Source organism: Diabrotica virgifera, chromosome 6, assembly GCF_917563875.1.
Source record: "Diabrotica virgifera virgifera chromosome 6, PGI_DIABVI_V3a".
Taxonomy (NCBI): Eukaryota; Metazoa; Arthropoda; class Insecta; order Coleoptera; family Chrysomelidae; genus Diabrotica; species Diabrotica virgifera.
Window position 1 is genome coordinate 198,896,297 of NC_065448.1, and position 15,614 is coordinate 198,911,910.

At 33.0% G+C, this 15,614-nt stretch overlaps 1 protein-coding gene and 1 long non-coding RNA gene across 2 annotated transcripts; one reads left to right on the top strand and one right to left on the bottom strand.

Annotated features, from left to right (window-relative positions):
- Positions 1-3,365: 3,365 nt before the first annotated feature.
- LOC126887124 (uncharacterized) lies at positions 3,366-5,504 on the bottom strand. Its single transcript, XR_007698962.1, has 2 exons — positions 5,097-5,504; positions 3,366-4,533 (listed from the first exon to the last, which is right to left on the bottom strand). It is a non-coding gene; the product is annotated as an uncharacterized LOC126887124 (long non-coding RNA).
- Positions 5,505-9,056: 3,552 nt separating this feature from the next.
- Positions 9,057-12,959, top strand: LOC126886274 (zinc finger protein OZF-like). Its single transcript, XM_050653144.1, has 2 exons — positions 9,057-9,063; positions 11,317-12,959. The coding sequence occupies exons 1-2, from the start codon at positions 9,057-9,059 to the stop codon at positions 12,957-12,959; spliced, it is 1,650 nt and encodes a 549-aa protein (XP_050509101.1).
- The last annotated feature ends 2,655 nt before the right edge of the window (positions 12,960-15,614 follow it).

Consider the following 15,614-nt stretch of genomic DNA (forward strand, 5'->3'; position numbering starts at 1 on the left):
TCTCTAATTGCCTTTGTTCGGAGCTTGATAAACTAGCAAAATCATGAATAGCACTAAGGGTAGATAAATTAAATTCAGATATGGAAAAAGAAAAATCAGAACAACTTAAGGTGCTATTGAAAGCATTGAAAAAGTCCATACCTAGAATTATAGAATTCTGCACGGAAGGAATAACATAGAATGTAATTTCTCTACATAAATCGGCCACTGTGATTTCAATTTGGAGTTTGCCTGTAATGGACTGAACTGTACCATCTGCAGTAGATACTTGCAAAGATGAAATGGGCATAATGGGAATACTAGAATTTTTCAATAAATTTAATGAATGTGCCCCTATCAAGGAAATATTAGAGCCACTATCTAACAAAGCTAAACACGATTGTCCTAGAATTTGAATAGGGAGATATGGCCTATTATCATTTTGTTTCCTAACTAATAAAGAATTAATATCTAGATATAAAGTATTTGGTTGTCTAGAACCGTTATAGGGAACTAACCTAGACGTATCATCATCATTAACAAAACTAGAATCTAATATAGATAATGGAACTACATCACTATCACAATTATTATTGTTACGTTGAACACTACCAATCAAAGAAGAATTTGTAAATGAACATCTGTGATCATTTGAATCAAGCGAATCTAACGTATCATCTATAGAAATTAATTTCTGGTTTAATTTTGTTTTGTGGTGTGTGCTGTTTTCTTGAACGACACCCCTTTCCCTTTTCGTGAAGATGGGTTTGGGTTGCTGGATGTGCTTGGTCCAGCAGTTTCGTTTGACGATGGGGTTGGATTCCCTGATTGGGTGTTGGACGGAGAAACGTTCAGGGGACGGACCTCCGACGTCTCGTTTCCCGAACACTTAGAACAATTCCTTTTAAGGGTGTTCTCTCGGCCACAACCATGGCAGAAAATACGACTTTGAGGAATTGCACAATTGTAAAACGGATGACCTGGCTGATCACAATTCCAACAGACAAGAGAACTAACAACCGAAACATTATGATCATGGCCCTTATTTGGCCAAGAACGTTGCCTAAAGGAAGTTGGCTGAGAAGAAGAGTTAGAATAGGATCGAGATGTGGATGGAGGTTGCGAAGACCAGGATAAAGTTTCCTCCAAACGTTTGCACTTTATAGTAAGGTCATCAATGTTCTGAATGTCCATAAGAGCTAATTGTTGATGATAAAAGGGTAATAGACATTTAAGGATGATTTTAATTTTAGCTAAATCTGACAAAGGAGTGTCTAAACGACTACACATACCTAATATAGTATTAATAAACATAGTAACAGATTCCCCAGGTTTCTGCTTATGATTCTTAATTTGATCTAGTAGGTCGTCCTGGAACGAGTACGGAAGAAAATCTGACTTCAACTTTTTAATCAGATCAGACCAACAAGAAAAATTACCCCTATTATTCCTAAACCAGGTAAAAGCTGTCCCGGTGAACAGTTCAGCAGATGCAGCAAACAAATCCTCTTCAGAAACACCTCTAGATACTCGAAGACATTCAACCCTTTCCAAAAATGACATCACATCAGTGTGCTGTTTTTCACCTGAAAATGAAATACCCCATTTGTGTACTTGCACAGGTTTGGAGTAAGTGAAACTAGATACATTGACTGGAGCATTAGGAGTAGAGGTAGCTATGGGGTTAACTCTAGAATCAAGTTCACCCTCTAGTGTTAATATTCTAAGAGAAACAGATTTCTTGAAAGGTTCCTGTTCTTCGGTAGGACAGTGTAACAAGTGTACACGGGCAGAAATATGGCCTAGACGAGATGTTAATCGCGCATACTCTGTATCCTTTACAGTTCCCCTAAATTTTTCGATTTTTTTAGACAAGCTGTCCAATGTTTCAGAGATTCCTTTCTGTTGTTCCTCAAAAGGGATGGATACAGCTGATATTTGGAGAAAACTCCTATTGCCAGCTTCTTGTTTCAAAGCACCTCTCAGAACATTGCGTTTTTTATCGACAGTTGTCGACTCCTCTGGCATTATGTCCCTAATCTTTAATTCATAATCCAGTTCATCCACCAGAAGATGTTCAGCTTTAAAAGCACACATGATGAGAGCAAAATTCTTGACAAGTAGTCCAAAGAACAGAAGTATGAAAGATACCTAAGTTTGCACGCAAAATATATATACCGAGAAAATATTCGCAACACACCACCAAAATCAAAATGGCCAGCAAAAAATATATATATATATATATAATGAAGTATATAATCAAATAAATAAGATCAAATAAATATATAAGATCAAATAAATGGATAAATAATCCAATAAATAATGTATACTCAAGTAAACCTACTACCTAAATACTGGAAGTAAATTTTTTTTTATATGTAACTTACCACCACTTTGGAAAAAATATATATAATAATAATCAATGCTTAGTTGTACCTCCAACTATACCACTATTGGCTGAAGGAATAAAAATTACCTTATATGAATTATATTATTAATAGCAATATTAAATATAAGTTCCCAATAAAAAATTCAAATTTAACCCAGAATGTAAGTTGCACAAACCTATACTATAATGAGGTCCCAAAATATAAACAAAAATCAAAACAGCGTATAAGAATACCTGATATGTATCAGAAATTAAAAATAAAATAAATAAGTAACAAGATGTGTATAGAGATACCAAACGGAAATAACAAAGAAACTTGAGATAAAAAGAGAAGAATTGACCTAAATAAATACTGTCTCAGACCAAAAATAAGGCCACCACGTTGGGAAGCCGATGTAACCTGTTAGAAGAAGATTTTCTGTTGGAGTGAATGCACAGAGAGTGATAAACTCCAACAGAAGTAGGAAAAAGAAGATCTACTTAATGTAGCCAAAGGAACAAAAATGTGTGGCTTCTACGTTGGAAGAAGCTGAAGTAACTAAAATACTACTTCGCAGTAGTACTTGTATGGGAAGATGTAAAGACAAAGAGTATAGACTTGATATAGGACTGGAGATGGAAAATTATGAATAGATAGATGTAACTTGAATAGCTAGCTCAATATGCAAGAGAATGGCCACTTGACACTCAAGGAAGGATTCGGCCAATTTGCACGGCTATTTCTGGCTGGACAATAAATTAAAGGAAATGACAATGATGGCTAGAAAAGAAGATATTAAGACACTGTTCACAAAGTAGATAAGGTAAATATAATAATATAATGAAAATAGAATAAATTTTTGGGCGCCAGAAGAAGGATAACTGGGTTAACCCTCTTCCAGGTATTCTACGCTGCTATAGAGTATATTAAATTTGTAGTACAAGTAGGTTAAATGTTATTAAAGATTATTAAGTTATAAAATATATTATCAAGATAAAGGAGTAATAAGAAAAAAAATCACAATAAATGTATATTTATTGAATGTAACTACCAGATTTTCACAATCTCCGAGTTAAGACAAGTAACTAGTATGTAACTCTAACATGACAAAAAAAAATACTAGTGAAAGTCATTTACAGAATTACCTTACAAATATAATCTAAGAATAATCTTAATAAGGTTAGAAAATCTGAATAAGGGTACCTCTAATACAGAAAGTACAACTTACACTTGGTTAGCAGTAACTACCCTCACCCAATAACAATGGTACGAATATCATACGTACACTTAATTCAATACTACCTGATAATATGAACAAGATATTTAATATATGTATGTACAACTCAATGAGTTGACGGGTACCAAGTCCCTAAGTGAACCAACGGAGTTCTGGATACCAAAGATCCTTTTACCGACTCGTGGTTCTTAATAATAATGGCAAGTAAAACTAGTACCTTCCTGAGGGGATGGGTACTAGGGATTTATTCGAATTTAATATAAAAATTAATAGTTAAAGTTAAATAATTTGAATAATAGAAATTTTTAATGATATTTGAAGTTAATTTGAAAAATTTAATTTAAAATATACTAAAATAATTAAAGGAGTTTAAATAGTTATATAAAAGGGAAACAAGCCAAAGAATAATAAAAAAAATATAAGAGTACCAACACTATTGTATGGGAAAGTATCTGAGCTCAGAGATTCTCACCATGGAGGTTACGCAGCTTTGGGGAACGCTATCAATTATTATACTGTTCTGTAATACTATAAAAATCTTGAAAAGGGAAAGGTTATGTGCAATAAATTTATAAAGTACCTATATGAATAAACTAAGTATCCTGAAAATCACAAAAAACAGTCTAAATTTTTACTTAGAGCAAACCGAATGTTCATCAACACAAACCCCTTTTCACAATCTTCCAATGTTCCTTGCGGTGCGTTCCTTGCTGTGTATTCCCCAAATTGACCGGGATGCAATGAGCACAAGGGGGTGCTAACTCCCTCTTGCAACTGTCCTGCTGGAGGTACAAGAAAACAGGTGGAAAAAAAAACCAGTTGAAGGTACAGGCGAAAAAGATAGATATGGAGATCTTCCAGGCTGGTCTCCTAGTGACCGTCTCTCTAGAAGTGGTCTACCTTGGTGGTCTTAGGTTTTCTTTTTTTTTTATGATTTCATAGTGGTGGCTAAAAAAACACATATGGTATTACTACCAATCCACCAATGTGTCAAAAAGAAGCAAGAGAAACGAGGAGGTGTTTTTATTCCTATGGGAATAAGAAGAAATAGGTCATTAAGTCCAAAAACTTGAATGACTAGACAGCTCGACTCTTTATTAAGTTGTTATCAGATGACCTTGTTCAAATAACACATGTGATTTTCAATTTGGCTACAAGATATAATTACTGTGAAAAAATATTTCATTATAATATATACACAGGTATATAGATATATTATACAAGGATGAAATATAGTATGATTAGGCAATGGATACTTGTTTGATCATGGTTCAAAAGATAGGAGATCTGTAGACTTGAAAGGAATATAAAAAAAAATTGAGTTTAAATTAGCTCTATTTTCCAACAGAAAGCACAAATTAGCAAAGAATATTCAATTATCTCTCGATGATTTTGATCCATGAAAATAAACCATAGAAACCATGAACATAGACGACATGAAACTTAATTAGCAAGTTAGTCAAGAAAATTTCAATATGGCGGAAAATAAATTAATAAAATTTTTTATTTACCAGGCCGGAACTCATTTTAAATCTGCATTCAAATTCTTCAACTTCGTATTCACTAATAACTTTATATTCCCTAATGCTGGATGGATTCAATCTTTAATTATAATTTGGATCTTGAAATTGTGGGTAAAATATCAAGCTACCGACCTGCCACTCCGACACACTTCTAGAAAGCCAATGCCCTCTCGTTAGCTGGCTGACGATCTCCGTGGGCAATTCAATTCCCCTCTCCCATCGATACGCTGTCAAACGCAAGCAAACCAATGTTGCCACACTTAAAATGTGACGTCACAAGCATTTAAAATTCTGTGATGGTGTTATGTTATATTTTAATAACCATTGAAAGAAAATAATTCTAAAAATAATGAAATAATATCTTCCCATCAATAATGGATTCTATAAGGGGCGGAACGTCACAAAACCTTAGCACAAAATACGAAGATTTAACCTAAAACACTTAAATAAAATGTGGTTCCTTACTGAGTTACAGGGTGTTTTATCTAAAAATTAAAAAAAACTATTTTTGCTCAGCATTTTAAAACTATTCGACGTATCCTTTTCATACTAGGCAGAAAGTGCGACTACTAGACACTACTAAATTATGATAAACAAACGTTTCTAGCTACTACCAGAGGCGTACGACAGGGGATGGTGAATGGTTGACCCTTCTCAAATTCTACGCCACTGGAGGAATTACTATTTTAGTGCTATTTTTAGATTCTACAATACTTTCTACGTAAATAATATACTCTTCATTGGTAACGATACAGTCATTAGTTTTCGAGATATTTGAAATTAAATATGAAACGGCACAGTTATTTTGATTAATTATATTATTTATGATAATATGATTCATATGATTACAATTTAAAAATTATTTGTATCCAGTACTTTAAAACTATTTGGTGTATCCTTATCATACGTGGCAGAAAGTGTAGGTACTGTACACTAGGGTGGAGCGAAAAAATCGATTTTCAAATAATAATTTGCCTATATGCGGAAAAGTGGTCTAGGATTGAATCCCTACTTGTGTTAAAATCTTTGCTCAATCGGATGTTATTTAGTGGTGCCCCCACCCACATTTGTGAATATACGCTTTCTCTTGCTTAGTAAAAATTATGCTATAATTTATTAAATCTGACTCATTTATATCGGTAATTCAAACATATATTTTACATTTTAAAGTAGAAGACTTTAAAATGATATTGCCAATATTTATGAGTTGCGTTCCTGGGACGACTTTACTGAAAGATAGTTTATTCGATTACATGAAATCAACCCCAACTAAAGAATATCCGTCGCAAAAAACATAGCATGTGATCTGTCCTTAAAAAGACAACCAAATGCAACGGTGACAGTAAAATTCTCATGAATTAAAATTAAAATCGTTATTTTAGTTAAATTGTGGCTTATTTCCCATTTAGAATAGTTGATTACCGAAGAACATATTGTGTTAGTTTCAGAACCAAACTGTGAGTATATTGGATATCTTACTTTACAATCTGGTTCAGCAAAAAATATTGCAGACAATTTATTCAATTTCTTAAAATCGAAATGTGACTTTTCTACTTGGGTTGCAATTAGATGCGATGAAACAGCGGTAAATACTGGCGTTCACAATGGTGCAATTCGCAAATTATAACTTCAAATTAAGAAACCATTACGGTGGTTCTGTTTGTCTTTTACATGGAAACGAGCTACCATTACGACATTAGATTAAGTATTTAGATGGAGAAACCGCAGGACCTACCGGATTTTCGGGTGAAATAAGAAAGCTTTTAGAAACTTGTGAAACCCTACCTGATTTTGAATTTCGAAAAATTCAAAGTGAACTTCCTGAAGTAGATATTAATACAGTAAGTACAGACCAAAAATATTTGTACGAAATAAGCAAAGCTGTAAGTAATGGTACCGTATCAGAGAGCTTAAAATATCGACAACCGGGAAAGATGGCACATTCGAGATGGATTACAACAGCAAACAGACTTTATGTAGGAACTTTAAATCCGACTTCCGATTTAAATATTTTTTCAACTTATCTGCAAAATGTGTATGTTCTCACTAGGTTTTTAATCAAAGTAAAGCCAGAAGTTAAATATGGGCCAATTCATTTATTTAATATGATTCAATGCTCGCAATATTTTGCACATCCAGAGAATATTCCCGTAGCCATGTTGGGTGATAAACGACCCCATATATGAGAGCTAGGTTTGAGGCGCATAATGAAGTCTAAGAATGGACAAGAAACCAAGGAAATTCGCTAGTTTAAAATTCCAACTATAAATTTTGGAGCCAAAGAGTATTTTGACCTAATTAATTGGCAAACTGGTGTAATATCAGAACCACCAATAACAAATCAATTGTCGACAGATGAACTTAGAAAAATGATTGATGACACGACTTCAAATAAATTTGAAATTCCTAAATTTCCCTTTTTCCGATTTTTTTCAAACTTTACAGTAAATAATTAAATAAACTATGTTGCAATAAGTTCCGAGTTGTACACAAGCAAAAACAACATTAATGTAAAATAAAAAAATTATGTTTTTTTTTCAATATTTTTTTTTTAATTTGTCAATTTTTAAAGTTCTGGGGGCACCGGAAGATATTGTTCTATTAATCCCAAATTTTGGATAACGTTTTGCAATAATATCTAACCACTTTTCCGCATATAGGACATATCAATTTGTAAAAGAAAATTTTTTTCTTTGTTTTCGCCCCACCCTACTGCACACCCTACTAAATTAAGATAAATAAACGTTTCTAGCTACTACCAGAGGCGTACGACAGGGGATAGTGGCTTGTTGACCCTTCCCAAATTCTACGCCACTAACGAAATTGCTATTTTAGTGTAATTTTTTGATTTTGCAATAGTTTTTATGTAAATAATATACTCTTCATTCGTAACGATAAAATGATTAGTTTTCGAGATATTTGAAATTAAAAATGAAGCGACACAATACACTGATCAAAATATCCGTGTCGTTTAATTTTAACTTCAAAGATTTCGAAAACTAATGACTTTATCGTTACGAATGAAGAGTATATTATTTTCATAGAAAGTATGGGAGAATCCAAAAATTGAACTAAAATAGCAATTTCGCCAGTGGCGTAGAATTTGGAAAGGGTTAACCATTCACTTTCCCCCGTCGTACGCCTCTGGTAATAGCCATAAACGTTTGATTAACTTAATTTTTAGCCGTAACTCAGTAAGGAACCACATTTTATTTAAGTAATTAGGTTAAATCTTCGTATTTTGTGCTAAGGTTTCTCCAGTTACTATATGGACAATTATTAATGAAACACCTTGTATAATGAATCTAACTTCCTGAAATCATTATTAACAAAAGGCCCATATCTGTTAGTTAGCAAGGTTCTGAAACTGTTTTCTTGTGGCATGTTTAATCTAGTACTATTTTTATATAGGATTGAGCCACAATCATTGTTGGTGTAATGAAAATTACATTTCTTAACACGTTAAGCGCCATGGACGTCCCTAGGGATCGATATAGGAAGTGCCCGATACGCCATAGAGGTCCCTAGGCACCGCAGTGTATTGACTTGTGAAATTCCTTTTTTCAATATTGTGTCTGGCGCTTAACGTGTTAATTAACTATTGTTTGACGTCTCGAATTCCTTCCCGGAAATCGTCCTCAGAAAGTTAAAAAGAAAATTAGGTTTCAAAATTCTGGGAAAATTTTATAACTTTTTAGGTTATGTGTACTTTCCATACACATGAAATTTTGGTCTCGATCTTATGGATCCTAACAATCTGTGGTTGAGAAAACATTGTTTGAAATGGTGTTACTGCCATTAGGAGTATAAAATTCTGACTGTTTTTGTGTTAGTTTATTTGTGTAATCTGAATCGTAGATGTGATTGTTGAAAAAAAATCAAACTTTAAATTAAATTCCATTATAAATTTTTTAAATTTAACAACAATATATCGATGGCCTAGAAGCAATGCCTCGTAAGTGCATTTGTCAAAATGTGTGATTTTTAACAAAAAACTGTGTACCGATGGTCTAAAAGCAATAGGTACCTTGTAAGTACCAAATAGAATTCAAAAATCACGCTTTTGGCGCCGCAATACTGATATAAACCTTTTCTACCAATCACCAGATTGGTAAACTATATAGTACAACCTGGCAAAACAAATTTTTACGCTATAACCGCCATTAACGACGTTCTACACCTTCGGCAAAGAATTAAGGATTTGCATGAAATTTTAGTATGTTATAGTTTACTTAAAAAAACTAAGACTTGATTTTTTAAAAATTGTTTTACCGTGCCGTTTAATTACTATTAAGGGTCAAAGTGAAGTTTTAACACGGGCTCTTACGGGAATTCTTAAAAAGTTAATAACTTTTGACCCAAATTTACGATTTTTAATTATTTGTGTTTAAATTAAAGGTTTTTTTGTAAGGAATAACATATTAAAAAATGAGGATTGTTTACCGTACCATTTATTTTTAATTTATGTATTATAATTAATTCCGTAATTTATTCCATAATTATTGTAATTTATTATAATTTATTTTTATAAAGTATTCAATACTGAAACATATGATTTGAGTATTCTGCTTTAAAATGCATTGTTACCAACTTTCGCCTGCATATAAGTTTCCCCCCTTTCCCCTGAGAGGCATACCCCGCAACGAAGGTGTAGAACGTCGTTAAGTACCATAGCAAAATAAACACACACGAGGTATTGCACACAAAATATTTTGGGCGAGGTATTGCCACATGATCAAAAGTACGATATTCATTGCTTTGCGCCTTTATACTTTAGTGATTGGTAGAAAAGGTTTATATCAGTATTGCGGCACCAAAAACGTGGTTTTGAACATTTGGTACTTACGAGGTATTGCTTCTAGGCCATCGATATTGAATAACAGGATTGTAACAATAATTTGTATAATCAAATTCAAAATTTAATCTTTTGTTCGGAGTTGTGTTGTGTGTTACATATGCATTGGGTATGAGACTGTCGATGGTCCGATCTTCATTCCTCTTGTTGGTATTTTCTTGTTCTTGACTTCTTCTTTAACAATAGTTAATTAAGAAATGCAATTTTCATTACACCAACCACAATCATTATTGTGGCCCATATAAACATAATATGTACTAAATATTTATTGTACTCTTATTTTGAAAAATTTAAATAATTTATTTTTCCTATAACCTATACAAATTTTGTCACCCCCTGAAACATGCCGCGTGGTGCACGTGCTCCTAGTTCCGGCCTGGACTCAACACAAATAAAATGTAATAAAATCAATGCTTTCCACAGACTAATATCAGTTCTAAAAACAAAAAAAATCGTAATACCTGACATGCTTACAATTTTAAAGGGCATTTGTAATATACCCTATTCCACGAATATACGACTGTTTTGGATTATCTTGACAATGAATATTTCACTGTGCAAAATATGAAGAAAGAAAGTAAATTGCAAATTAAATTGTTGTTTATTGGAATAATTATTAGAGCCATTTACTTTCGTACTTCTTATGTTGCACACTAAAATATTCGTTGTTGCGATAATCCAAAACAGTCGTATATTCGTGGAATGGCCCATACATGAATATTTTCAGTCAATACTCAAATGATTTTCTCAATTATGTGGGGTTGCATTCAGACCTCGTCCCTCGACCCTAGTGTATCCGACGATATGCTATGTCTGGCTGAAAAATTAACAAACTGTATGTTAACTCGTATACTCGTAACTAAATAAAATATTTTCATATTTAATTATTAATATTTGTCCTTTTCATGAGCATTTTTCAGTGCGTAACAAATGATAGGAAAAAGGGTAAGTCCGTGATAATACACATTTATGACATTTATTCTAACATGACATTTTAGTTAAATTTGACAGTTGTCACATTTTATTTTCAATTTGGAATAAAAACAAATCAAATGTGTTTCTTGCATTTATAAAATGGTATTTTCTTTGATTTGTATAGTCTTATAAATTATACAGATTATATTTGTAATAATATTATCTAATTAAAAAAAAATTATTTTTTTTATTATGGCGCCATCTATCGACAACTATAATAACTAGAATAAATGTTATAAATGTCACCGACGAAATGTAATCACCGACATGCGTTTATTTCTGTCACATACAATTTAATGCGTTAGAAAGAAATCGAAAAACTGACGCACTGAAAGATGATCATGAGAAAACGAATAATAATTAATAATTATGTTTTAGGTTTTCCTTCTTCACTTGCTCAGAAAGATGATATAAACAGTCATATGCTGCAACATCCAACGGGGAAATCACTCCAACGCCAATATAAAAGTGCCAATAGTTCAACAAAAAAGTTTGATGAAAAAAATCAATCAAAACAAAATATGACTGTAAATACTGACAAAAAACAGATTGTTACTAAAACCAAAAAGAGAAAAACAAATTTGTCCTCTGAAAAGTCGTTTTCATGTAATGTGTGTACAATGAAATTTACTGCCAAAAGTAGCTTGACAAAACATTCACTTACGCATGTCGAAGAAAAACCTTTTGAGTGCGATATTTGTCATAAATGTTTCAGCCAAAATTCCCAATGTCTTGCACATAGACAAACACATTCAAAAGAGAAACCCTTCAGATGTGGTGTTTGCCTTAAGGGCTTTAAGGGAGAATCTACCTTAAAAAGACATATGAAATTGCACCCTGGCTCCAGTATTTTAACAGAAAGCGACCGATCTAACCAAAAAGAACACCTCCATGATGAAGATAAGACTTTACAACCGATAATGTCTGATAATCATCTTAAAGAAAAACCTAACCAACGTACGTCTGTGCATAGTAAAGAAAAAGACAAACCTTTTCTATGCAGAATTTGCTATAAACAGTTCTCAGTAATAACCAGTCGAAAACGTCATATATTTAGGCATGCAGATTTAGCTAGATTTAAGAACCGCATACAAAAAAGGACTGGAGAACAACCATTAAGGTGTCATATATGTTTTATAAAATTCACTTTTAAAGATAGCCTAATAAATCATTTACTTAGGCACGCCGGAAAAAAACCTTTTGAGTGTGATGTTTGTAGTAAACTGTTTTTTCAAAATAATCATTGTGTTGTACATAGGCGTACACATATAAACGGAAAACCTGTAGAAAAGAAATTACTTGATAGTTATCCCAATATGCCCTCAGAAATTGACCAGTCGAAGGAAAATATGCCTTTAAATGCCGAAGAAAAATCTTTGAAAAATGTTAAATTAAATCACGTTTCTAATATTTCAAAAGTAAAATCTTTCCAATGCAAATTTTGTTTCAAACAGTTCTCACTACAACAAAATTTAACACGCCATGTACTGAGACACTTGGGAATAAAACGCTTTAAATGCAATATATGTTTAAAGAGATTTCCTGCAAAAGTCACACTAAGAGAACATGAGCGCATACATTCGGGAGAAAAACCCCATAAATGTGAGTTGTGTCCAAAGGAATTTAAATCAAAGTATGTCCTCAACAAACATATGAGATTCCACACAGGCGAAAAACTTATAAAGTGTGATTATTGTCCCGAACAGTTTACAGAGAAGACTAAATTTCAGATACATGTAGTAAGCCACACTGGAAAAAGACTATTTCAGTGTGTTGTTTGTTTTAAGAAGTTTACAACCAAAGCAGATCTGAGTAAACATATGCGTTCCCACACTGGAGAAAAACTTAGTGAGTGTTATGTCTGTCATAAAAAGTTTACTGAAAGATGCAAATTAAAGACGCACATGATGAGAATGCACCCTAGAGAGAAGCCTTTTGAATGTGATATTTGTCATAAACAATTTATTACAAATAAACAATGTGTTGAGCATAGACGTAGACATGGAGTAGAAGAACCATAGTAATGTGAGATTTGTGCCAAGATTTAACGTTTTCTTGTTGTGCCACTTCTAGCGAGAGAGTGGAAATATCTTATTTGTAGTGCAGCCAAACGACTTACTCAAATTTCGTAATGGTGTCAGTCTTCTACGGCCTGGATTGAACAATAGTTGTAACAACATATCCATTTACAAGTGGTTATTTTTATGTTTTATTTTATTTTACAACTGTTTTAATATGCTGAAAGAGACAATTATGACTCAACAAGTTTCTGCTCTTACAATGTACAAAAGCATCTTCGAAACAGTACTATGTGTTACTCTTTCGAGGTCATATCGAACCTTTGGGGAAACACTGACGTAAATGCAAATTTGTAAATTGTTGAGAAAACGCATTTAAAGTTAACAACGCATTAAATAAGGTTTGTAATTAGTGTAGGCCAAAAATGAGATGCAAATTACAAGAAAAAGTAGAAATGTATTGTTCACTGTTTTAGTTATTACTGTATACTATAATGTATATGAGTTTTTTAGGATTTTTCTTAAACATCCCCTCTTGTCGTTTGACGTCGTCCAATAGATTATCATTGAAGGGTTTTATACTAATAGATGCTTTTGTGGCAATAAAATGGAAAGGAGAAGAAGTTGTCAACACATATGGGATGAACGAAGGCTCCGTTGCTCAGAATCGGTTAGAGGTGTGGGGTGGTTCTTTATAGTTTCTTATTAGCTGGGAAATATATGAATAATAGACAAAAAAAAAATTTAAAAAAAGGAAAATAGCTACTAGAGCTAAATTAGGACACAATGGACAAAAGGATTAAATAAACAATGAATCAATATTAAGCCAAAAGGGCGCCACTTTGATCTTTTAGTTTTAAAAGGGAAGACAAAGAAAAACTCTTTAGATAAAACAAACAACAAATTAAAAGGCAACTAAATAAAAATAATCTTTTCAAGATAAATATAAAGTATATAAAGAAAAAAAGATAAATAAAACCTACCTGGTTGTTTCTTACTCACTTGACCAGAGAGAAGGGAGATGGATAATTATTTACAAGCCAACATTATTAAAAATTAATACTATTTATTTAAATAAATTAGCAAATATGTCATTGATTCTTCAAAAATTTCATAACTTTGTCATTGCATACTATAATGTTATATCACGCACAACTGACAATTTGACTTTTACGCCAGTCACTGAGAGCAAGAACAGGATATTACCTCCGAATTCTATCCTACTGCATGGATTTTAATGAAATTTTGGGAATAGCCTCTACTTATCTCCTAATTCAAAGTCTACCCTATATACTAGGGCGCTTTTATCTTGGGGGCGGTTCCCACTCCTTCACAGGAGTGGAAAATTTTTTGGTTAAAATAAACACGGAAGTAGCTAGAGAATCTACTTCTAAGCAAAAACTGTTCTATAATTTTTTTTTGAAAACTCAATAATTTTTGAGTTACTCGTAGTTGAAAATTGGCCATTTTCGTTGAAATATAACACATTTTCGAACGGTTTTTTGCGAATGCCTTAAAAACAATGCATCCAACTAAAACATTTTTATAGCTTATAAAAAACAAAGATGGGTAGCTCAGTGCGATAGTCGATCGGATAGCTCAGTGCGACTAGCGGCTGACCCACACTTCACTTCCATGTAAGTTCAAGCCCAGCCCAGGCCATCGGAAAAACAAAAAAGGCTAACGCGCCAGTATAAAATTTTAAATATGAATCTAGCGCTTAGACTGGATTATTCGGGCATCTGATCGACCTATGAGAGAGCAGTACGGCAAGGGATAAGGGCTTGCGGCTCGGTGATACTCCCCCATAAATCCCTACCGAAGGGCGTTGACGCCTTAGAACGGCGTAATACATACAAAAAACAAAGAGATTCGTTCCTTCATAAATCTTCTAGTATAATACAAAAAGAGATAATATGTTAGGTGAAATGAGTTTGTTTTTTTGGTGCATGCTCAAATCGGTGTAATCAACTTGAAATAACAGAGAAACAGTCGATTTTAGATGTATAATGCTACCAATACTTTTTGTAGTGCTTGAAAATACCTTTAAAAGATTGTAAAGACTGAAATGGTTTTTGTACACATTTATGACTACTGAAAGACAGGGAGAGAAGAGTACTTTTAAAGTGTGTAAATCATTTAATTCCTAGCTGTTATAACTAAGCTAGGCTGTTACATTCCTAGCTAAGAGTTACAGTTCTAACTTTGTTTTCCCAGACAAATACTAGTATTAGGAATACCGTACTGTTGATAATTAAATTTGTGAAAAATTTACACGTGCGTCAGTGTTTCCCCAAAGGTGCGATATATGTTTTAGAAATTTACATAGTATCCTTAGCGAGCTCTCACACCAAAGCAATATCCCTACATCACATAACATACATTGCGGAAAGATACGCACTGAGTGTCACATCTGGTTTTCGGTGAACGAAATTCCACCGAAAGTCACCGAAAACCAGATGTGACACTCAGTGCGTATCTTTTCGCAATGCATGCCGCCACATGCGATGTAGGATATTGCTTTGGTGTGCGAGCTCGCTTGCGTATATTGGTAAAAATCTGATGCAACAATAGTTTTAACAACATATCTATTTGCCAGTATATATTTTATGTTTTATTTTATTTTGTAACTGTTTTAATATGCCCAAAAAGACAATT